This window comes from Rhinopithecus roxellana, chromosome 16 (genome assembly GCF_007565055.1).
Source record: "Rhinopithecus roxellana isolate Shanxi Qingling chromosome 16, ASM756505v1, whole genome shotgun sequence".
In the NCBI taxonomy this organism is placed as follows: Eukaryota; Metazoa; Chordata; class Mammalia; order Primates; family Cercopithecidae; genus Rhinopithecus; species Rhinopithecus roxellana.
Window position 1 is genome coordinate 109234203 of NC_044564.1, and position 26124 is coordinate 109260326.

The 26124-nt window shown below is 38.1% G+C and overlaps 1 protein-coding gene across 11 annotated transcripts in view; it reads right to left on the bottom strand.

Moving 5' to 3' along the window:
* Positions 1-26124, bottom strand: part of INVS (inversin) — a 206253-nt gene that overhangs the window by 45417 nt on the left and 134712 nt on the right. For 9 of the 11 annotated variants that reach the window (XM_030919257.1, XM_010374135.2, XM_010374132.2 and 6 more), the window contains 5 exons: positions 25813-25993; positions 23041-23150; positions 18501-18672; positions 12382-12537; positions 11682-11911 (listed from right to left, as the gene is read on the bottom strand). In XM_030919257.1, the coding sequence (XP_030775117.1) occupies positions 11682-11911; positions 12382-12537; positions 18501-18672; positions 23041-23150; positions 25813-25993 (849 nt within the window). Of the gene's footprint in view, positions 1-11681; positions 11912-12381; positions 12538-18500; positions 18684-23040; positions 23151-24481; positions 24529-25812; positions 25994-26124 lie in introns of those variants that run through there. The other 2 variants (XM_030919263.1, XM_030919262.1) reach the window with 2 other exon arrangements.

Here is a 26124-nt window from a genome sequence, read left to right on the forward strand (position 1 = left end):
GCATTGGTAGACATAAAGAGGGGATACTTCGTAGTATTAAAGGAGTCAAAAAGGAAGATATCACAATGCTAAATTTGTATGCATCTAATAACAAAGCTTCCAAATATACAAGGGAAAAATGGACAAAATTAAAAAGGAAGATAATCAAATCCACAGTCATAGTGGGATTTTTAACCAATCTTTTAAAACAGCTGATAGAACAGACAAAAGAGCAGTAAAGATACATAAGACCTAAACAACAGACCTAAAAAAAGGGCCCTGATATATATATATATATATATATATATATATATATATATAACACTGCATCCAACAAGGACAGAGTTAGTGCTCTTTTCACATGTACATAGAACATTTACCAAAATCGATCATATGCTGGGCCATAAAGTTCCAAAAAAATAATGTACTCCATCACAAAGATGTCCATATTCTAGTGCCTGGTACCTGTGAATATGTTATGTTACATGAGAAGGAAGAATTAAGGTTGTAGATGGAATTAAGATTGCTAATCAGTTGATCTTGAGATAGGAAGATTATCCTGGATTATCTGGGTGGGCCTAATGTAATCACAAGGGTCCTTATAAGGGAAAGAGAGAGTCAGGAGGGTGAGTGTAAGAGTTATACAGATAAGTGATACAGAGAAAGGCTCAACCAGCCAATGGGGCTTTGAAGATGGAGGAATGGGGTCATCAGCCAACGAATGTGGGCAGCCTTGAGAAACTTAAAAAGTAAAAAAATGGATTCTCTCCTAGATCCACCAAAAGAAAAGCAGCCCTGGTGACACCTTGATTTTTAACCCAGTAAGGCCTATTTTGAATTTCTGACATCTAGAATGGTAAGATAATAAATCTGTATTGTTCTAAGCCACTAAACCTGTGGTAATTTGTTACAGCAGCAATAAAAAAAAAACTAATACAATCAATTTAAAAAATGAGAAAACACTTAACTGACTAAAAATTAAACAGTACACTTTTTTTTTTTTTTTTTTTTTTTGAGACAGAGTCTCGCTCTGTCGCCCAGGCTGGAGTGCAGTGGCGCTATCTCGGCTCACTGCAAGCTCCGCCTCCTGGGTTCACGCCATTCTCCTGCCTCAGCCTCCCGAGTAGCTGGGACCACAGGCACCTGCCACCTCGCCCGGCTACTTTTTTGTATTTTCTAGTAGAGACGAGGTTTCACCGTGTTAACCAGGATGGTCTCGATCTCCTGACCTCGTGATCCGCCCGTCTCGGCCTCCCAAAGTGCTGGGATTACAGGCTTGAGCCACCGCGCCCGGCCTAAACAGTACAATTCTAAATAATCTATGTGTCAGAGAATAAACCAAAATAGAAATTAGAAGTTAGAAAATAGAAAAGACAGGAGCAAGACCAATGAAATAGTAAACAAACTCAAAATACAGGCCAGGTGCGGTGGCTCATGCCTGTAACCCTAGCACTTTGGGAGGCTGAGGCAGGTAGATTGCTCGAGCTCAGGAGTTCAAGACCAGTCGTGGGCAACACGGTGAAACCCTTTCTTACTAAAAATAAAAAAAATTTAGCCAGGCAGGGTGGGCGCGGTGGCTCACGTCTGTAATCCCAGCACTTTGGAAGGCCGAGGCGGGCACATCACGAGGTCAGGAAATTGAGACCATCCTAACACAGTGAAACCCCATATCTACCAAAAATACAAAAAAATTAGCCAGGTGTGGTGGCGGGTGCCTGTAGTCCCAGCTACTCGGGGGGCTGAGGCAGGAGAATGGTGTGAACCTGGGAGGAGGAGCTTGCAGTGAGCCGAGATCACGCCACTGCACTCCAGCCTGAGTGACAAAATGAGACTGCATCTCAAAAAAAAAAAAAAAAAAGAAAAAAAAATTTAGCCAGGTGTGGTGATGTGCACCTGTATAGTCCCAGCTACTCAGAAGGCTGAGGTGGGAGGATCACCCGAGCCTGGGAAGGTTGAGGCTACAATGAGCCATGATCATGCCACTGCACTCCAGCCTGTGTGGCAGAGTGAGATACTGTCTTAAGAAACAAACAAACAACAACAATAACAACAACAAAAAAACCCCCAAAATCTCAAAATATATAAAATCCACAAAGAAGTAAGTCCTTTGAAGAGATGAATATCAAGTTTTTTTGTTTGTTTGTTTTTTTAGTGCTCCAGGTAAGGAATGAAGAAAATAAAAAAAAAAAAAAGAGAAAGCACACATTACCAATATATGAAATAAACAAGAGGAACTCGCTACAGATCCTACAGACATAAAAAAGATAAGGGAATATGTGTGTGACAAAATTTATGCAAATACATTTGACATTTTGAATAAAATGAATAAATTCCTCAAAAAGTACAACTTACCAAAGCGGAAAGAAAAATAATTAGAAAATTTGAATAATTAATGGAATTGAATTGGTTATTTAAAACTTTTACACAAAGAAAATGCCAACACCAGATAACTTCAAGAGGAAGTTCTTCCAAACATTTAAGGAAGAAGTAATACCAATTTTATTCTCCAAGGGAATAAAAATAAGGGACTATTTTCTAACTTTTTTTTTTTTTTTTTTGACAAGGTTAGCCTTACCTTGCTATCAAAACCTTGCAACTATCATACAAGAAAGGAAAATTATAGCCCAATCTCTCTCATAAACATAGATGCAAAAATCTTAAAATATTAGCAGGTAAAATCCATCAGTATATAAAAGTGCATAATATATGCAGGGCTTACTCCAGAAATGCAAGGATTGTTTAACATCTAAAAAAAAAAAATCAATCAATGTAATTTGCGCTATTAACAGAAAAAAGGAAAAAAAAATCCTGTTGATAAATGCATAAATAGTATTTGACAAAAACCCAACTATGATTTTAAAAAACTCTTGGCAAGTGGGAATATAAGGAAACCCATAGCAACGTCTTACTCAATGGTAAAATGTTGAAAGCTTGCCATCTGAGAAACCAGAATGAATCAAGGATGCCAATTATCACCAATTCTATTCAATATTATATTGAAGGCTCTAATTCAATATGGCACATCAAAGAAATGAAAGGCATAAAGATTGGAAATGAAGAAATAAAAATGTTATTATTCACAGATAGCATGCATGATTGCTTATGTAGACAATCCAAAGCAATACATATAGCAGCTAATAGAACTGGAAAGATACTTAATATGCTACTTATGTAAAAAACTGGCAACTTGGTAAAACATTAAAAGTACTACAAATTATAAAAGGTGCATTCCTAGTATCATAAGGACATGGACCATATTTTACATACTTTTCTTTATGTTACTTTTACATACAGTAACAATCTTGATAAATACTCGTTCAATGAGTTGATAGGGACTTGAGTTAATAGGTATAGCTAATTTTCTGACTTGGACAACATAATTAACATGCAAATATTTTTAAAGAGTTAAAATAATTTAATTAGCAAAAAAAGTTAATTACTGGCTAAACTGAGAGAAGTTAAGACTACACAGCTGGGGAACGTATAGATTAACCAGAATCTTTTAGAAATCAGTTTGGCAGTATATATATGATTTGGCAGCCTAATCATATTAATACATGATTGGTTGGTTTGATTTGATAATCTCATTTAGGGGGAATTATTCTAAGGAAATGATCCCAAAGGAAAAAACTTAAATGCACAAAGATAATTACTGAAACTTTACCCATAATAGTGAAAAAGTGACCAGCAATAGGAAGTTACTTATTTAACCTAATATTTGGGTTAAGAGCATACTTTGGACACTAAATCTCCCCCCGAGCTCCCCCGACTGTTGTTATCTTAGGCTAACTACTTAAACTACATGAGCTTCAATTTCCTCATTTGTAAAATGAGAATAATAGTAACTACTTTATAAGATTATTATAAGGATTTAATAAACTATTAAACATAAAGTTCTTAGAACTTTGGAATTTTAAGCATTCATGATTGTTAAAAAGATTATATATCACATGAGAAAATGGTGACAATTTTAAGTAAACAAAATGTGGTTTGAAAATCATGTAATAGGCCCGGTGCGGTGGCTCACGTCTGTAATCCCAGCACTTTAGGAGGCTGAGGTGGGTGGATCACGAGGTCAACAGTTTGAGACCAGACTGACTAACATGGTGAAATCCCACCTCTACTAAAAACAATACAAAAATTAGCCAGGTGTGGTGGCACATGTCTGTAATCTCAGCTACACAGTAGGCTGAGGCAGAAAATTTGCTTGAACCCAGGAGGTGGAGGTTGCAGTAAGCTGAGATTGTGCCACTGCACTCCAGCCTGGGTGACAGAGTGAGACTCTTGTCTCAAAAAAAAAAAAAAAGAAAAGAAAAGAAAAGAAAATCATGTAATAGGCCAGATGTGGTGGCTCATACCTGTAATCCTAGCACTTTGGGAGGCTGAGGTAGGCAGCTCACAAGGTCAGGAGTTTGAGACCAGCCTGGCCAACATGGTGAAACTCCATCTCTACTAAAAATACAAAAATTAGCCAGGCATGGTGGTGTGCACCTGTAATCCCAGCTACTCAGGAGGCTGAGGCAGGAGAATCACTTGAACCCAGGAGACAGAAGTTGCAGTGAGCTGAGATTGTGCCACTGTACTCCAGCCTGGGCAATGAAGTGAGACTCCATCTCAACAAAAAAAAAAAAAAGAAAAGAAAATCATGTAATAGGGTCAGGTGTGGTGGCTCATGCCTGTAATCCCAGCACTTTGGGAGGCCGAGGCGGGCAGATTACCTGAAGTTAGGAGTCCGAGACTAGCCCAGCCAACATGGCAAAACCCAATCTCTACTAAAAGTACAAAACTTAGCCAGGCATGGTGGTGGATGCCTGTAATCTCAGCTACCTGGGAGGCTGAGACAAGAGAATCGCTTGAACCCGGGAGGTGGAGGTTGCAGTGAGTTGAGATCGCGCCACTGCACTCCAGCCTGAGAGACAGAGGGAGACTCTGTCTCCAAAAAAAAAAAACACCGAAAAAACAAAAAGGCCTTGGTTACAAGATGGCCAAATAGGAACAGCTCCAGCCTGCGGCTCCCAACCTTAGCGACACAGAAGATGGGTGATTTCTGCATTTCCAACTGAGGTACTGGGTTCATCTCACTGGGGCTCGTTGGACAGTGGGTACAGGCCACAGAGTGTGAGCCTAAGCAGGGTGGGGCATCATTTCACCCAGGAAGCACAAGGGGTTGGGAAGCATAAGGGGTCGGGGAATTCCCTTTCCTAGCCAAGGGAAGATGTAACAGACGGTACCTGGAAAATTGGGACACTTCTACTCTAATACTTTTCCAATGGTCTTAGCAAATGGCTGACCAGGAGATTATATCCTGCACCTGGCTCGGAGGGTCCCACACCCACGGAGCCTTGCTCATTGCTAGCACAGCAGTCTGAGATCGAACTGCAGGTGACAGTGAGGCTAGGGGAGGGGCGTCCACCATTGCTGAGGCTTGAGTACATAAACACAGCAGCCAGGAAGCTTGAACTAGGTGGAGCCCACCGCAGCTCAAGGAGGCCTGCCTGCCTCTGTATACTCCACCTCTGGTGGCAGGGCATAGCTGAACAAAAGGCAGCAGAAACTTCTGCAGACTTGAACATCCCTGTCTGACAGCTTTGAAGAGAGTAGCGGTTCTCCCAGCATGGAGTTTGAGATCTGAGAACGGACAGAGTGCCTCCTCAAGTGGGTCCCTGATCCCTGATAGCCTACCTGGGAAACACCTCCCAGTGGGGACCAACTGACACCTCATACAGCTGGGTGCCCCTCTGAGACAAAGCTTTCAGAGGAAGGATCATGGAGCAACATTTGCTGTTCTGCAATATTTGCTGTTCTGCAGCCTCCACTGGTGATACCCAGGCAAACAGGGTCTGGAGTGGACCTCCAGCAAACTCCAACAGCTCTGCAGCTGAGGGTCCTGACTGTTAGAAGGAAAATTAACAAACAGAAAGGACATCCACACCAAAACCCCATCTGTATGTCACCATCATCAAAGACCAAGGGTAGATAAAACCACAAAGAGAAGGAAAAACCAGAGCAGAAAAGCTGAAAATTCTAAAAATCAGAGCACCTCTTCTCCTCCAAAGGAATGCAGCTCCTCGCTAGCAATGGAACAAAGCTGGACAGAGAATGACTTTGACGAGCTGACAGAAGTAGGCTTCAGATGATCGGTAATAACAAACTTCTCTGAGCTAAAGGAGGATGTTTGAACCCATTGCAAAGAAGCTAAAAACCTTGAAAAAAGATTAGACGAGGCCGGGCGCGGTGGCTCAAGCCTGTAATCCCAGCACTTTGGGAGGCCGAGACGGGCGGATCACGAGGTCGGGAGATCGAGACCATCCTGGCTAACACGGTGAAACCCCGTCTCTACTAAAAATACAAAAACTAGCCGGGCGAAGTGGCGGGCGCCTGTAGTCCCAGCTACTCGGGAGGCTGAGGCAGGAGAATGGCGTAAACCCGGGAGGCGGAGCTTGCAGTGAGCTGAGATCCGGCCACTGCACTCCAGCCCCGGCGACAGAGTGAGACTCTGCCTCAAAAAAAAAAAAAAAAAAAAAAAAAAAAAAAAAAAAAAAAAAGATTAGACGAATGGCTAGCTAGAATAAACAGCATAGAGAAGACCTTAAATGACCTGAAGGAGTTGAAAACCATGGCATGAGAACTACGTGATGCATTCACAAGCTTCAGTAGCTGATTTGATCAAGTGGAAGAAAGGGTATCAGAGATTGAAGATCAAATGAATGAAATGAAGCGAGAAGAGAAGTTTAGAGAAAAAAGAGTAAAAAGAAACCAACAAAGCCTCCAAGAAATATGGGACTATGTGAAAAGACCAAATCTACATCTGATTGGTGTACCTAAAAGTGATGGGGAGAATGGAACCAAGTTGGAAAACACTCTTCAGGATATTATCCAGGGGAACTTCCCCAAACTAGCAAGGCAGGCCAACATTCAAATTCAGGAAATACAGAGAACGCCACAAAGATACTCCTTGAGAAAAGCAACTCCAAGACACATAAGTCAGATTCACCAAAGTTGAAATGAAGGAAAAAATGTTAAGGGCAGCCAGAGAGAAAGGTCGGGTTACCCACAAAGGGAAGCCCATCAGACTAACTGCAGATCTCTCAGCAGAAACTCTACAAGCCAGAAGAGAGTGGGGGCCAATATTCAACATTCTTAAAGAAAAGAATTTTCAACCCAGAGTTTCATATCCAGCCCAACTAAGTTTCATAAGTGAAGGAGAAATAAAATCCTTTACAGACAAACAAATGCTTAGAGATTTTGTCACCACCAGGCCTGCCCTACAAGAGATCCGGAAGGAAGCACTAAACATGGAAAGGAACAACGGGTACCAGCCATTGCAAAAACATGCCAAAATGTAAAGTCCATCGATGCTAGGAAGAAACTGCATCAACTAACGAGCAAAATAACCAGCTAACATCATAATGACAGGATCAAGTTCACACATAACAATATTAACCTTAAATGTAAATGGACTAAATGCTCCAATTAAAAGACACAGACTGGCAAATTGGATAAAGAGTCAAAACTCATCAGTGTGCTGTATTCAGGAGACCCATCTCACATGCAGAGACACACACAAGCTCAAAATTAAGGGAGGGAGGAAGATCTGCCAAGCAAATGGAAAACAACAACAACAAAAAAGCAGAGGTTGCAATCCTAGTCTCTGATAAAAGAGATTTTAAACAAATATAGACCAAAAGAGACAAGGCCATTACATAATGGTAAAGTGATCAATTCAACAAGAAGAGCTAACTATCTTAAATATATATGCACCCAATACAGGAGCACCCAGATTCATGAAGCAAGTCCTTAGAGACCTACAAAGAGACTTAGACTCCCACACAATAATAATGGGAGACTTCAACACCCCACTGTCAATATTAGATCAACAAGACTGAACGTCAACAAGGAAATCCAGGAATTGAACTCAGCTCTGCACCAAGCAGACCTAATAGACATCTACAGAACTCTCCACCCCAAATCAAAAGAATATACATTCTTCTCAGCACCACATCACACTTATTCCAAAATTGACCACATAGTTGGAAGTAAAACACTCCTCAGCAAATCTAAAAGAACAGAAATTATATCAAACTGTCTCTCAGACCGCAGTGCAATCAAATTAGAACTCAGGATTAAGAAACTCACTCAAAACCGCTCAACTACATGGAAACTGAACAACCTGCTCCTGAATGACTACTGGGTACATAACGAAATGAAGGCAGAAATAAAGATGTTCTTGGAAACCAATGAGAACAAAGACACAACATACCAGAGTCTCTGGCACACGTTTAAAGCAGTGTGTAGAGGGAAATTTATAGCACTAAATGCCCACAAGAGAAAGCAGGAAAGATGTAAAATTGAAACCCTAACATCACAATTAAAAGAACTGGAGAAGCAAGAGCAAACATGTTCAAAAGCTAGCAGAAGGCAAGAAATAACTAAGATCAGAGCAGTACTGAAGGAGATAGAGACACAAAAAATCCTTCAAAAAATAAATGAATCCAGGAGCTGGTTTTTTGAAAAGATCAACAAAATTGACAGACCGCTAGTAAGACTAATAAAGAAGGAAAGAGAGAAGAATCAAATAGATACAATAAAAAATCATATAGGGGATATTACCACCGATCCCACAGAAATACAAACTACCATCAGAGAATACCATAAACACCTCTACACAAATAAACTAGAAAATCTAGAAGAAATGGATAAATTCCTGGACACATACACCCTCCCAAGACTAAACCAGGAAGAAATTGAATCCCTGAATAGACCAATAACAGGTTCTGAAATTGAGGCAATAATTAATAGCCTACCAACCAAAAAAAGTCCAGGACCTGATGGATTCACAGCTGAATTCTACCAGAGGTACAAGGAGGAGCTGGTACCATCCTTCTGAAACTATTACAATCAACAGAAAAAGAGGGAATCCTCCCTAACTCATTTTATGAGGCCATCATCATCCTGATTCCAAAGCCTGACAGAGACACAACAAAAACAGAGAATTTTAGACCAATATCACTGATGAACATCAATGCAAAAATCCTCAATAAAATACTGGCAAACTGAATCCAGCAGCACATCAAAAAGCTTATCCACCACGATCAATTTGGCTTCATCCCTGGGATGTAAGGCTGCTTCAACATATGCAAATCGATAAACGTAATACATCATATAAACAGAACCAATGAGAAAAATCACATGATTATTTCAGTAGATGTACAAAAGGCCTTCAATAAAATTCAACACCCCTTCATGCTAAAACCTCTTAATAAACTAGGTATTGATGGAATGTATCTCAAAATAATAAGAGCTATTTATGACAATCCCACAGCCAATATCATACTGAATGGGCAAAAACTGGAAGCATTCCTTTTGAAAACTGGCACAAGACAGGGATGCCCTCTCTCACCACTCCTATTCAATATACTTCTGGCCAGGGCAATCAGGCAGGAGAAAGAAAGAAAGAGTATTCAATTAGGAAAAGAGGAAGTCAAATTGTCTCTGTTTGCAGATGATATGACTGCATATTTAGAAAACCCCATCGTCTCAGCCCCAAATCTCCTTGAGCTGATAAACAACTTCAGCAGTCTCAGGATACAAAATCCATGGGCAAAAATCACAAGCATTCCTATACACCAATAATAGACAAACAGAGAGCCAAATCATGAATGAACTCCCATTCACAATTGCTCCAAATAGAATAAAATACCTAGGAATCCAACTTACAAGGGACGTGAAGGACCTCTTCAAGGAGAACTACAAACCACTGCTCAATGAAATAAAAGAGGACACAAACAAATGAAAGAACCTTCCATGCTCATGGATAGGAAGACTCAATATCGTAAAAATGGCCATACTCTCCAAGGTAATTTATAGATTCAATGCTATCCCCATCAAGTTACCAATGATTTTCTTCACAGAATAGGAAAAACTACTTTAAAGTTCATATGGAACAAGAAAAGAGCCCACATGCCAAGACAATTCTAAGCCAAAAGAACAAAGTTGGAGGCATCATGCTACCTGACTTCAAACTATACTACAAGGCTACAGTAACCAAAACAGCATGGTACTGGTACCAAAACAGAGATATAGACCAATGGAACAAAACAGAGCCCTCAGAAAAAATACTACACATCTACAACCATCTGATATTTGACAAACCTGACAAAAACAAGAAATGGGGAAAGGATTCCCTATTTAACAAATGGTGCTGGGAAAACTGGCTAGCCATATGTACAAAGCTGAAACTGGATCCCTTCCTTACACCTTATACAAAAATTAATTCAAGACGGATTAGGGACTTAAATGTTAGACCTAAAACCATAAAAACCCTAGAAGAAAACCTAGGCAATTCCATTCAGGACATAGGCATGGGCAAGGACTTCATGACTAAAACCCAAAAGCAATGGCAACAAAAGCCAAAATAGACAAATGGTATCTAATTAAACTAAAGATCTTCTGCATAGCAAAAGAAACTACCATCAGAGTGAACAGGCAACCTATAGAATGGGGGAGAAAATTTTTACAATCTACCCATCCGACAAAAGGGCTAATATCCAGAATCTACAAAGAACTTAAACAAATTTACAAGAAAAAAATCAAACAACCCCATCAAAAAGTGGGCAAAGGATATGAACAGACGCTTCTCAAAAGAAGACATGTATGCAGCCAACAGACACATGAAAAAATGCTCATCATCACTGGCCATCAGAGAAATGCAAATCAAAACCACAATGAGATACCATCTCATGCCAGTTAGAATGGCAATCATTAAAAAGTCAGGAAACAACAGGTGCTGGAGAGGATGTGGAGAAATAGGAACACTTTTACACTGTTGGTGGGACTGTAAACTAGTTCAACCATTGTGGAAGACAGTGTGGCGATTCCTCAAGGATCTAGAAGTAGAAATACCATACGACCCAGCCATCCCATTACTGGGTATATACCCAAAGGATTGTAAATCATGCTGCTATAAAGACACATGCACACGTATGTTTATTGTGGCACTATGCACTAATAACAAAGACTTGGAACCAACCCAAATGTACATCAATGATAGACTGGATCAAGAAAATGTGGCACGTATACACCATGGAATACTATGCAGCCATAAAAAAGGATGAGTTCATGTTCTTTGTAGGGACATGGATGAAGCTGGAAACCATCATTCTCAGCAAACTATTGCAAGGACAGAAAACCAAACACCATGTGTTCTCACTCATAGGTGGGAATTGAACAATGAGAACACTTGGACACAGGATGTGGGGAGCAGGGAGGGATAGCATTAGGAGATACACACCTAATGTAAATGACGAGTTGATGGGTGCAGCACACCCACATGGCACATGTATACATATGTAACAAGCCTGCAAATTGTGCACATGTACCCTGGAACTTAAAGTATAATTAAAAAAAAAGAAAAATAAAATCATGTAATATATTTATTTTTATACATGCATACATGTGTATACCATGTAATCTTTTATCAAAGTCATAAAATTATTCCAAGTCTATATTATAACTATGTTAAATTATATATATAGAAAAAGACTGGAAGAGAACATGGACAAATAATAGTCTTGATTAACAAATGGATTTGTGGGTGATCTCTTCATCTTATAAACTGTTGTTTTACTTATGTTTACAACAAAGAAGAAATACTCTAAATTCTTTGGAGCAAACTTAATATAGAAAAGACATAGAATTTCTACCTCTTTGTCTTGAATGTTAGGGTCTGCATTATTTTCCATGAGAACTGCCATGCAGTTGATATAGCCTCCATATGCAGCACACTGCAAAGGGGTTCTTCCTGCATAATCCTGAACATTTGGATTGATCTTATTTTCTATTAATATTTGGCAAACATCAGCATTTCCTCCCAGTGCTGCCCAATGTAGAAGAGAATGTCCATCTTGGTCAACTAGATCTACTCTTGCTCCACCTGGAAAAGCACAAATATAATGAAAATGTATAATAGAAATAGCATTTATTAACATGAATAGAAGTAAAAAAACCACAATTCTTCCTTAAATGCATTTGTTAAAATGAATAGAAGTCAAATAATAACAACTGTTCCTTAAATGCTTTATTCTTGTGGAAATGCTTCCACATACATTGTCTACTTCAGATTTTCACAATAAGCTTGTAAACTGGACTGGCTAGGAATCACTCCCCTTTTATATAAAATAAAATTGAGGATCAGGCAGGTGAAGTGACTTTTCCTATATCAAGCAACTCCCAACAAGTGGAGCTAGGAGTGGAACTTGAGGTTCCTCACGCCATGTTGGGTGATCATCCCTTCATCCTTGTACTTGTACAGCTTTCTGGTAAGGAAAGCTTTATCTCAAACAGAGTATGCAAGAATTCCTACCTGTTAAGAGAAACTTATTAGGAGTACTGTTATTAACCCACCTTTAATGAGTGTCTGAATCACATCTTTGTGTCCCATCTCACAGGCTCGGAAAAGTGGAGTATGTTTCATAACGTCAGTAGCATCTACTTGAGCGTTATTTTCCAGTAATAACTTCACGGTGCTGACATGGCCAGAAAGGGCAGCAGCATGCAAAGCTAAAAGGGAACCAAAAGGAAGTGATGAATTAGTCAGTAACAACTTCACCTTTTAAATTATTATATGTCCTTTCTTCTCTTGATTTCCCCATCATTTTGAATAAATGCAATCTCAATTTTAAGGATTCCCTAATTTATTTTTTGCTTTTTTAGATTGTGCCTTCCTCCCTATGCATATGTATCACTCACACTTTCCCCTTTCCTTCTACCTTTCTCTTCTTGCTATTTTCTTCCTTTCCATCCTGTTGGTCTGAAATGGTATCCTCTTCTAAGCTACTAGTTTTCTCTTTTCAGCTATTAGTTTTCTCTTTTTCTCTTTCAAGACAGCAAGAAAACAATACAAAGAGAACTGATTTAAATGATGTACACAATTCTGCCCAACAACCCACTCAATAAGCATATGTCCCTAAGGGATCATGTGACTGGAGACATCAATAGACTGTTCCTTCCATTGGTTAAATGTGCTGTTCCTTCAATTGGCTTGCGTACCCCAGTGGTACTGAAAAGCATGTACATCTTGCTGCATTGCGTGCATTTTTAATACAACATCACTCCAAATACAAGCCAGCTACTTTCCCAGGGCTCAATTTAAGAAACAGCGAGGTGGCACATGTCTATAGTCCCAGCTACTTGGGAGGCTGAGGCAGGAGGACTGCTTGAATCCAAGAGGTCTAGACCAGTCTGGAGAAAATAGAAGACCTCATCTCAAAAAAAGAAAAGAAAAGAAACAGGAATTTGCTTCACTGGAGAAAAACTGAGATGGAATATGGCCTCCTCTCTTGTGCCTTCCAGAGGTTTTAAAGAGTAATTTTGATTAAATGTGTTTCATGTTACACTGACTCCTGCCTATGTTACTCCACTGTAATGCTTGGCTTATGTCATCCCTCTATAGGTTTGAATTAGCCAAAGTAACACTTCAGATGCCTGGGCCAGTTCTAAGTATTATGGCTCTATAAGGCCTAGAACAGTGTCTTTTTCATAAAGGGTGATCCATGGAGCAAACCTGGGATGCAGATTTTTGGGCTGAGTAGTATTATAATGTTGGATGTTTAGCATGGAACACAATAGATAAGGTTACATTCTAGGAAGGAAAGCAAAACAAAACAATTCTCCATCAATGAAGTATTATATAATGATAATTGATATAATTAAAGTAATAAAAACTGTTTTGATATGTAGAACCACTGAGGGACTACTTTTGATTGGTGGTTACAGATAGCTTTGCATAAGAGTGGATGTTTAAGTTGAGACCTGAACCATGAAAAAGACAGAGTGAGACTCCGTCTCAAAAAATAAAATAAAATAAAAATAACCTTGAACTTAACTATTGTTACGCCCACTTTGAAAAGCGGTGCAAGTTTCTATAGAAACTTTCTTTTTTAATGTAATTTTATATTACAGAAACTTTCAAACATATTCAAAAGTAGACAATGGTCCAGTGAACTCAATATAGCTATCACCCAGCTTCAACAATTATCAATACATGGCTAATCTTGTTTTATTTATTTATTGAGCAAAGGAAGAGTTAGTACAGGACACGAACGACTGTGTGTGTTTAAGGAAGGAAGGGTAGTTGCAGCACAGTAAGTGACAGTGGAGTAAGTCAGAAAGGTAGAAAAGGCCAGATCACAAATGGTCCTATCGGTCAGTGATGGAAGACATTTGAAGGGCTTTATGTAGTGGAGTGATATTATCTGATTTATGCTTTAAACAGATGACTCTAGCTGTTCTGAGGAGAATGTATTTGTAATAGATTAAAATATAAGCAGGGAGACCAGTAAACATTTTGGCAGTAGACTGAGTGAAAAATGATGGTGGTCTGACTAGGGTGGTTGGAATGGAGATGGAGAGAAATAGAATGATTTAGAACATGTTTTGGAGGTGGAGGCAACAGGACTTGCTACAGGATTTGACATAGAATCTCTGTCCATGTAGCCTGGGAATCTGAATTTAAACAAATACCTCTAGTAATTTTTATGCCATTCTTGAATTTGGGAACCATTGACCTAAATGGCTGAATGTTAGTTTGACCTAGACAAGATTCAGACAGGCATGAGTAACTTCAAATATCTGAAGTGCTATCACATGGAAGATAGCACAGGGTAGAACATTCAGTTTGACAAATTTTGGCTCAGTATAAGGAAGAACATTCTAATAGAGTTAAGATGGCAGTAGTGGGTTTTCTATATTGGAGCTGTTCAACAAGAGGCTGAAAGACCACTGCTGAGAATATCATAAGGCAGATGAAAGCATCATATAACATCTATGATATTTCAGTGATTTCACATTTTAAGAGCATAAGAACCCTTTTCCCCCAAATGAAAATTTATAAAACAAGCAAGAGTTGAGTGGTTCTGACTAAATCAGAATTGGAGCATTACCCACTCGACTGTCTATTCCCTCAGCTAAGTATTTCAGGTACCTCTATAGAAAACTGTTGTTATGAAGAACATGGTTTGGAAAACCCTAGGCTAGATTTAGTTTTAAGGTGACTTCTAATTCTGAAATGCTACAATTCTGTGATGTGGCATCCAGTATGAAATATACTCTATAGATAACATCAATATCAAATTTTTTAAAAAGATAAAATTTCAATTAAGTAACAGATAAAATCAATGATCATATTAAAGGAAATCCCCCATTTATAACTATTTGAATTTACTTTATACTTATTTATTTATTTGAGACAGAGTCTCACTCTGTTGCCCAGGCTGGAGTGTAGTAGCATGATCTCGGCTCACTGCAACTTCCACCTCCTGGGTTCAAGTGATTCTCCTGTCTCAGCCTCCCAAGTAGCTGGGACTACAGGTGCCCACCACTATGCCCAGCTAATTTTGTATTTTTAGTACAGGTGGGGTTTCACCATGTTGGCCAGGCTGGTCTCGAACTCCTGACCTCAAATGATCTACCCACCTCGGCCTCCCAAAGTGCTGGGTTTACAGGCGTGAGCCACTGCGCCTGGCCCGAATTTTCTTTATTTAAAAATAACCTTAGGTCAAGCATTACTCCCTCTTTGAAAAGTACTGCAAGTTTATATAGAAACTTAATTTTTTTAAACGTAACTTTATATTACGGAAACCTTCAAACATATTCAAAAGCAGACAATTGTCCAGTGAACTCAATATAGCTATTACCCAGCTTCAACAATTATCAGTACATGGCTAATCTTGTTTTATTTAACCACGATTCATTTCCTCTACTTCTGATTGTTTTGAAAAAAATTCTAGAGTCATATCATTTCATCTGTAAATATTTTAGTATCTTTGAAAAACAAGGATTCTTTTTTTAAACACCTCACTGTGTCAGTTAGGATCCAGTCAGAAGACGGAAACCATACCAGATATAATAGATGGAATTCAGTATAAATAATTGCTGGCTTTGTATTGAAGAAATGAAAAGGCAGAAAGAAAACACTAAGGTACCACGGAGGTAGCAAATGCAAGGAATAGCTACCAATCTTGGCACTGGGAGTACATAAAGAAGAGGATGAAATTATTGAAACCTAAAAGCTTAGAAGAGCCCTGAAGAATGAAAACTCAACCTCTGAGGAATGGCTCTGCTTGGCTGGTGCTGTTGTGTCTGACAAGGGTGCGCAGAGGCTGACACTGTGAATGTTGGAAACCTGTAGAGTGAAATTAACTGTTTTTGCTGAAATAAAGTATTGCTGTGTTGAAGAAGCATTACTAGGGTGATGCTGACCATAGCAGGAAATAAAAACAACAACAGGCCAGACGTGGTGGCTCACACATAATCCAAGCACTTTGGAAAGCTGAGGTGGGAGGATTGCTTGAGCCCAGGAGTTTGAGACCAGCCTGGGCAACATAGTGAGATCCCATCTATTATTATTATTATTATTTTACTTTTTTTTCTAAAAAAAGAAAACAAGAAAAAAGCAAGAGCAGGACGCAAACAGAAAGATGTAATCCCTTGTCCCTCTTCCAGTCTTCTAGTCTCCCTCCAATGCTCCCTATTGGTGGACTCTAAAAGAGCACCTGTGGCAAAGGGGAAATGTGATTTGCAGAGCCCCAGGCCCAGCACTGCAAAGAAAGGACAAAAGGATAAACACGAAGCTGAGAGACAATAGCTGGATCATGGTAAAACCATAATGCTGTTATCACACCTAAAAAATACTAACAGAAATTCTGTAATGTTCAATAATATTGACATTTTCCTGATGGCTGTAACATTTTTTATAGTTTATTTATCTGAGTCAGGATCCAAATAATGTCCATATATTGCTATTGGTAACACCTCTTTTTAATGGGAAGGAAAAAAAAAATCCTTGTAGAGGGATGATAGAGAAGAACTCACTTTCACAGAAAAGAAATGTCAGGAAGGCATCTCTGACATAATAAAATCCCCACAGAAGAAAGAAACCAGCAAATTAATGAGTCTGAGAAGAATTTATGTCTGAACTTCAACCACGGTGGATATGAGAAAGATACTTTTGGTCAAAGAGTGCAAGTATCCTTGCCTGTACCTTATTCAAATACCTGAAAAAGTTAAACTAAAATCAAAGTTAGTGATAAAGTGGAAGAATATATAATGGAAACCTGACAAAAAATTAAATGTTCAGATCATTTATAAAGTCAACATCCTATGTGTCTGCACTATGCCCCTTAAGAAATTTAAGATCTGCTGGCCCGGCATGGTGGCTCACACCCGTAATCCCAGTACTTTGGGAGGCCGAGGCAGGTTGATTGCTTGAGCTCAGAAGTTCAAGACCAGCCTGGGCAACACAGTGAAACCCCGTTTCTACTAAAATACAAAAAGAAAAAAAAATTAGCCAGGCGTGGTGGCATATGCCTGTAGTCCCAGCTAGTTGGGAGGCTGAGGCAGGAGACTTGCTTGAACTTGGAAGGCAGAGGTTGTAGTGAGCCAAGATCATGCCACTGCACTCCAGCCTGGGTGACAGACTGAGACTCCATTTCAAAAAAAAAGAAATTTAAGATCTGCTGTAAGGCTTTGATAGAGAAATACTTTTGAAAGTTAAAGTATTTATCATAAAATTGAATTGTCTTCTTAAAATATTTTTTTTTGAGGCTGTGGTGGTCTTGGTACAGGGAGGGAGATTTTAAGTAAAGCAACTCCCCTCCCTTCTCTCTCCCTACTGTTGCATCAATAGTTTTGGTGGCCAAGAAAAATCTTATTCAGGATAACAGTAGATGCAAATGGCTCTAGCATGTTTCTACAAATAAAAAAGCATAACGTGGAGAAGCCCATCACTTATTTTTTATTCTATTCAGTGCTATTGTAGCAGTATGTGATTTCTCCTTCTCTTTCTGAGTTGTAAGTAGGATACAGTACACAAGGAAGAGACCTCCAAGTTGACACTGAGGCTGAAAAACTTTACCTTTCATTAACCAACACATAGGTAAAGGCCTCTCCTATTAGAGAAAGAAATTAAAATAAGCATCTAGTAAGAGTTTTTCAAGCAAGGTTGATTTGAAGCTTTGAAGCTTCTAGAGCCATGGGGGGTTATCTCTAAAAATGGGAGATTCAGGATGTGGTAATGCTATTCAAACCTGAGAAAAGATCACAGTAAAGGAGACTGCTGAGAATACACTTAGATGTGTGCATTCCTTAAATATAATTCTAAATTTTTGAAAATATAATTAATGACAATTAAATATGGATAGTTTTAAAGTATAGGTTTTGTTTTTTTTACAAAAAGATAAATGATCAGAAGAGTCCCCATAATCATGTCTAAGGAGCAACCAGGGTTTTAAACCAAATGCAACCATTCATTTGGTAGAAACATATGCTAATCTTAGCCATAATACTGAAGAAATAAAGCCTTTGGAGTGATATCCTGGCAAACCCAAACTTAAAACCGAAGACCAAAGTCAAACAATATTAGATTAGGAACAAAGATTTCAAGTTGCTATTTTACAAGTTTTATAGCAACATCTACACTTTGGAATCTGAATGAAAGCAAATTGAATGTGTCTACCAGTTCTCACCTGTACCTCCATATTTGTCAGCCATGTTAATATCAATGTCCGATTTTAAGCTCAGCATAGTCCTAAGGACATCGTCACTGCCTTTGCCAGCTGCCCACATAAAGGATGTTCTTCCTTCTAGGTCTGAATCATCTTTCACTGAAGGATGTTTTAAAAACACTTTAACTGTTTCCTGTAAGAAAACTTGATTTAAAAAATGGAGACAAAACAGTAGTATTTTCTATGGTAATAAAGTCATATAATAATATGTGACTTCCATTAAGAAGCAAAGCATTTTCCCCTTGCTTTTGAATTAAATTAAATTATCTTTTTATTAATGACAGAACTACAATTTTCATCAAAGATAACAATCCTCTGTCCTTACAAATTAGTTGTAGTGTCCGTAACACTTCACAAACATAATCTAACTCTCCCATTCAACATCCTCAAAATGGAAAGTAATCATCTTCAATCAAGTTTGGAAACTTTATAGGTCATTGTTTGAGTGACAGTTACAAAACTCAGAAGTATTCAGTGTTTTATTTATTAATGAACAAAATTTAAATATTTCTTTCTATTTCTCTCTTCTCTCTTCCCTTCTCTTCTCTTCTCTTCCCTCCCTGCTCCCTCCCTCCCTCCCTCCTTCTCTCTCTCTCTCTCTCTCTCTCTCTCTCTCTCTCTCTCTTTCTTTCTTTCTTTCTTTCTTTTCTTTCTTGAGGGAGTCTCACTCTGTTGCCCAGGGTGGAATGCACTGGTGCCATCTCGGCTCACTGCAACCTCCGCCTCCTGCATTCAAGTGATTCTCCTGCCTCAGCCTCCCGAGTAGCTGAGTGCCACTACACCCGGTTAATTTTTGTATTCTTAGTAGAGATGGGGTTTTACCATGTTGGTCCAGCTGATCTTGAATTCCTGACCTCAAGTGATCCATCCATCTTGGCCTCCCAAAGTGCTGGAATTACAGGCATGAACCACTGTACCCGGCCATAAAATACATGTTTTCTTGGACATTTTACATGAGACCCATCTATTCAGGCATGCCTCCAGAGAAGGTTCTGCATTCTCTCATTGTGTTTTTTGTTTGTTTGCTTTTGCCTTAAATCCAGGAACAAACTGGAATTATGTGATTAGTTACTAAACATTTTTAAAATGGTTAATGCATTTATTGAATACTGATTGATGGTTACTGAGAAATGCAGTGCTCAATTCAGTAAAACACATATTTATTCAGCAATTCCTTTATTACTGAATTCTCCTTCTTTTATGGAATCACACAAAAATTAGGACTAGCCCGTATGCGGTGGCTCACACCTATAATCCCTGCACTTTGGGAGGCCGAGGTGGGCGGATCACAAGGTCAGGAGATTGAGAGCATCCTGGCCAACATGGTGAAACCCTGTCTCTACTAAAATATAAAAAAATTAGCCAGGCATGGTGGCACGTGCCTGTAGTCCCAGCTACTTGGGAGGTTGAGGCAGGGGAATTGATTGAACTTGGGAGACGGAGGTTGCAGTGAGCCGAGATCACATCCTTGCACTCCAGCCTGGGCAACAGAGTGAGACTCCATCTCAAACAAATACAAAAACAAAACAAAACAAAAAACCAAAAACAACAGCAATAAAAAAAATTAGGACCTTGACAATTCTATTAGTGCCTCACAATTTTAATGGGGGTTAATATTCCAGCATTTTAAATTGCTTCTTTCCTCAGAACTCAGACTCATATAAACTTTTAGAAAGATCATAGAAACTTTTGATTGAATTGAGGTAAAAGAGTTTCAGACAAAAAATGCTGGAGGCTGTGAGCTGATGAAAAATGTATAAAATGTTGACTCTCAGTATTTTACAGAAAGAAGAATTCAAGAGCTCATCTAATCCAGTTCCTTATTTTACAGATGAAGAAATTTAGCTTCCAAGGTCATATAAATATTGGTGGCAGATAAAGGAAGAATCCAGGGTTAAATAACAGCACTCCTTCCACAGCATCACACACTGCTTTCTACTTTTAAGACTATTTGTTGAGTTACTGAGGTATAATAACTTACTGTTCCTAAAGTCTAATGTATATGTTTATTAAGCATATTAAATATATTTGAATAAAGAAATGAATTTTAAAAGTTTGTGATTTTTTGCTTTGTTTTCTTTTACTAATTTGCAAACATTTCTTTGCTGAGTATGTTTTTACTTAATGATGAATGTTTACAGGGCTCTGTATGTGTAGGGGAATGTGTCCATAGTTTTCAAGGAGCGAATTGTAATTTCTTGTCAGTTATTAGACGACAACAAGATCAAGGAACTTGAAACTGAGCTTACATAATTTGTATAATTATTAAAAATCAACTCTGGAATTGGCAGATTATCCAACAAAATATTTCTTTGAATAAAATTATTATATCATATTACTGAATCATCATAAAGAATAATGTTCTACCATTCTTTCTTGTTTCCATTAGCACACCTATTTAATTATTGGTGTCTGTATATATATTAAATTTGGAGTCTAAGTTTTGGGTTAAAGCCCATGAGCAAGTCATTTAATCTCATGGAACCTTGCTTTGTTTTGTTTTGTTTTCTATAAACAGGGGATAACATATCTAATAGCCTTGTGTTGATTTATGGGTTGAGCTGTGATTTCCATAGATTGACTAGGCTGGGTCAAGTTAATTTCCTACCTATTTGTAATAAAAAAAACCTCCTAAAATACTGCTTTGTTAGGTGATAACAGATAATGATTTGTCAAAACTCTAGGTGGTAAACTGAATAAGTTGTTAGGAACACCAAGAAGCAAGGATTAGAGGAATAGTTGTTCTGGATACCAGAGTCAGGAAGGGTGTGAAGATAAGATATTTTAGAGATCTGAGTATTTAACAGAGCATTTGGAGAGGTCACAAAGATGAAATTATACTATGCTTGATGATAGTACTATTTATTTATTTATTTATATTTGAGATGAAGTCTGGCTCTGTCACCCAGGCTGGAGTGCAGTGGCACTATCTTGGCTCACTACAACCTCCGCCTCCCAGGTTCAAGCGATTCTCCTCCCTCAGCCTCCCAAGTAGCTGGGACTACAGGCACCAGTCACCTTGCCCGGCTAATTTTTGTATTTTTAGTAGAAACAGTGTTTCCACCATGTTGGCATGTTCTCGAACTCCAGACCTTAGGTGATCTGCCCATCTCGGCCTCCCAAAGTGCTGGGATTACAGGCGTGAGCTACCATGCCTGACCTGATAGTATTATTATAATTTAATGAAACTAAGGGTTTCACTATGCATATCCATGTAGAAGGCAGCAAAATCTGTTTTAACGTGTGCATCCTTGGATGAATCTGGTTCTTGATGGCCATTCATACTCAGGAAGCTGAAGTAGCCTAGACACTATCATGTTGTGGGGTGGACTGGGGACATAATGGACGAGAAAGGGGAGGGGAAGAACTATGAATAATATTCAGTATTTTTGGAAATAATTCATTTTTGCATTCTCAGATGTATAATATACATAATTATCAACACTAGTAGTAATGAGAGTACATTCTATTTCTTGAGTACGTGCTCTATGCCAAGGTATACAGCAGGCACTTGTCATACATTTTCTCTAATCTTTACAACAATCCTGAAAGAAAAGGTATAATTATCCTCATCTTACATATGAAGAAACTAAGATTAAGAAACTTGTGTAAGGTAATAATGCAGTTTAGCAACTGCACAGACAGGATTCTAGATGAGATTGTTCTAGTTCCAAAGCCTTGCCACACTGCTTTAAGGACAATTACACATGGCTGAACACTAAGATGTTCTTAGTGCTATAAAAGTAATACAAAGATGAAGTACTCTTACTGTAAAGTAAAATGTTACGCTTAACATTAAAATAAAAACTGTATAAAACTTCAGATGTGACTAACAACTTAAAAAAAAACAAACAAAAAACCTTAGACTATCACTTGCATCACAGAGTGAACAGCATGAACCATTGTTAAAAGATAATTGATACATAAAAACAGACAAATGAGTCTAAGTAAATCTGGGAAAAGCTGAATAAGATCAGTGGATTGTATCAATGTCAATTTCCTGTTTATGATATTGTATTGGATGTTACCGTTAGAGTGAATTAGGTGTAGGAGTGCAAAAAGCTTATTGGAAAAATAAAGAAAGAAAAAAAAAGAGTGAACTAGGTGCAGGGTACATGAAATCTTGTTGTATTATTTCCTTCAACTACATATGATTCCATGATTATATAAAAATAAAAATTTTCACTAAGAAAAAAAGAGCATTGTCTTGTTTTACAAATGAGTCTAAGTAAATCTGGGAAAAGCTGAATAAGATCAGTGGATTGTATCAATGTCAATTTCCTGTTTATGATATTGTATTGGATGTTACCGTTAGAGTGAATTAGGTGTAGGAGTGCAAAAAGCTTATTGGAAAAATAAAGAAAGAAAAAAAAAGAGTGAACTAGGTGCAGGGTACATGAAATCTTGTTGTATTATTTCCTTCAACTACATATGATTCCATGATTATATAAAAATAAAAATTTTCACTAAGAAAAAAAGAGCATTGTCTTGTTTTACTCACAGCAAAGTTACTCTGAGCAGCATAGTGCAAAGGTGTGGCTCCTTGGCTGTCAGATGGGATAGTTCCAGACTTATTTCTTTCTAAAAGGAGATGGACAATCTGTGCATGGCCTGAGAAAAGACACAAAAAGGTAATTATCACTTAAAAAGGACGTTAATGGCCGGGCGCGGTGGCTCAAGCCTGTAATCCCAGCACTTTGGGAGGCCGAGACGGGCGAATCACGAGGTCAGGAGATCGAGACCATCCTGGCTAACACGGTGAAACCCCGTCTCTACTAAAAATACAAAAACTAGCTGGGCGAGGTGGCGGGCGCCTGTAGTCCCAGCTACTCGGGAGGCTGAGGCAGGAGAATGGCGTAAACCCGGGAGGCGGAGCTTGCAGTGAGCTGAGATCTGGCCACCGCACTCCAGTCCGGGCGACAGAGCGAGACTCCGCCTCAAAAAAAAAAAAAAAAAAAAAAAAAAAAAAGGACGTTAATTAATTTATAATCTATTTAAATGAAAAAGGTAAGACAATTCACTGACACATAATACAGCATTCACAATGGTTTCTGAACAGCAGCCCCCAATGCAGCCTCTTCTAACTTCTCACTAACATATTAATATGAGGTAGAACAGAATGAAAACTTACTAAAAACTTAATGCTTCAATCAGGTAGGAATGAATTAAGTATACTTGTCAGACTGAGAAAAAACTATATTAGGCAACACCTCATCGCATTCCCTTCACTTTATAAAGCTGCCTAAAGCAAAGGAGGGGAAGGTGCTTTAGAGCCAACCCCTCTTAGCCTTCACTGCTCCTACTCCCAAGATTCCATTGCCCAACCAAACAGAACTGCATAGCTGTTGTCTTCTATTCAGGTAGACAAACTATAATACAACCTCTTCTATCTCTGAGGCCTCCCATCCCTATATTCTCCTTCCCACAATCTTTTATTATATCTATATTTTATAACATCTAGGCAGTGATTTCAAATCTCAGAAAACAAGTGGGCAGGCATGATGAGGCAGCAATGAAGACAATATAGTGCATTCTGGAGGATGTGATCTCCACAAGTGAAGAGCTGTAGAAAATACTAAAAAATGAGCAAACCTGGTAGTAGTATATATAGGAAATCTGAAATTTTATACACTCTATTGTTTTCAGATATTGGAGAATGAAGAAGATGCCCCATTAGCAGAACAAGGATATACTGCATAAAAGCCAGGCAGAGAAAAGTAATTTGAGTGGAAGTTGTGCTCATCTATCTGCTCTCCAGAAGTGGTCTAAGATGGAGTTCTCCATAATATAAATGTGGGATCAAAGACAATCTGTGCCACATAGTTACTCTAAACACATTTCATTTTGTTTGAGAAATAAAGGGAAAAATTCAGTAAAGACTACATAAAAACATACTATAGGAAAGTGAAAAAGAAGCACTGTCAGAAAGATAAACAGCATACCTCTGAAAATGATCTAGAGAAGGATCCAGAGGAAAATTTCAGGAAACTGGTATCCTCGACTTAGTGCAAAAAGAGATGGCTTCTATGAAACAGAAACAGGGTATTCTAAGAAGAAAACAGAGTGAAATGAAAAAGTAATGGAAGGAAGTTAAAAGGAAATGAAATGAGATAAAAAGGAATATAGGTAAGACAAGGAAATAAAAATATAACCCAAAATACAATCTATATAGGAGGCAGAAAGAAAGCAAAACTTATAGAACAAAAAGTCAATTTAGTTATGTGGAGACAAATTTGCCAAGTAAGCCCAGAATCCAGAGGAAAAAGAAAAAGGAATGTAAGATGAAATCTGACTAATAATTATAAATCTGGCGATAAAAGTGGGTGCACACATAAACACCATTTTTTAAAAAAAGATAATGTGTAATTTAAAAATTAAGATCAAGATTATAATAATTAGGGGGGAAATCTCAGATTATATTAACAAGTACCAGAAGAGTGATGAGTATCTGTGCTAAATTTTTTGTCTTAAATAGGTGGGAGTCAATAGATGCATTTTTGCTCTTGACTCTGATTCAGGCTTTAAAAAGTTTTTGATAAATTTAAAAGTAACCACTAATAGAACCTAAATCCTCCTAAAACATTAGGCAATTCAAAACCAAATAACAACAACAAATCTAATCCATATACCAAAGAGCAGAAAGCAAAGGAAACAGGAAACAAAACAAAACAAACAAACAAACAAAAAATGTTAAACTGAAAACACTAATAATAGCAGGATAGCAGGAAAAAAAAAGTCCTGATTATTTATCTTATAACAATGACTACTAATGGGTAAAATTCCTTCATTGAAAGAGACTCTCAGATTGACTCCACACACAAAAAAATCCAACATACACATAAAACATACACATATATACACTCTCTCATCTATAAAAGTGATCTTCAAAAAGGTTAATTAAAAGGCATTTCAGGAAAATATAAAGAAAAAAACTCAAATATCATAGTATTAGCACAAACATAAAATTAAAGCCCTCCTCCCCAAAAATATAGGCGCTGAATATGAAAAGGTTTATGTTACATTTACATGTTGTCAATAAACATGAATTACTTTTATAACAAAAATTTAAAGTTAAGACATGTTGAAATTAAAACTAATATTTAACAGAAAATAAATTTATATTACTATGATTTAGTTTATAAAACAATACAACATATCAGTTAGAAATCAAAATAATTAACTAGGAGTTGGGAGCGAACAGTGGAACGGAAGGCATAGAAATATTCCTATACTCATGCAGTTTCATCTACTGTTGATCCTTTGAGTCACATACCTAATAAAGCTGCCCAGTGCAGTGGGGTTCGAAATAAGTTATCATAAGACGTTATATTGCAGCTTTCATATGAGGTCAAGACATCAACCACAGTCACATTCCCATCAGCAACTGCAAAGTGAAGAGGAGTTCGACCCTCGTAGTCTTGCCAGTTCAGTAAAGACTCCGTTGGAGCAGCATCCTGATTTGAAGGAACCAGAGACTTCAGACATACATGGAATCCTCAATAAACTACATTTGGTGTAAGCATTTTTTTCTTTCTTTCTTTTTTAGAGACAGGGTCTCATTCTGTCACCCAGGTTGGAGTACAGT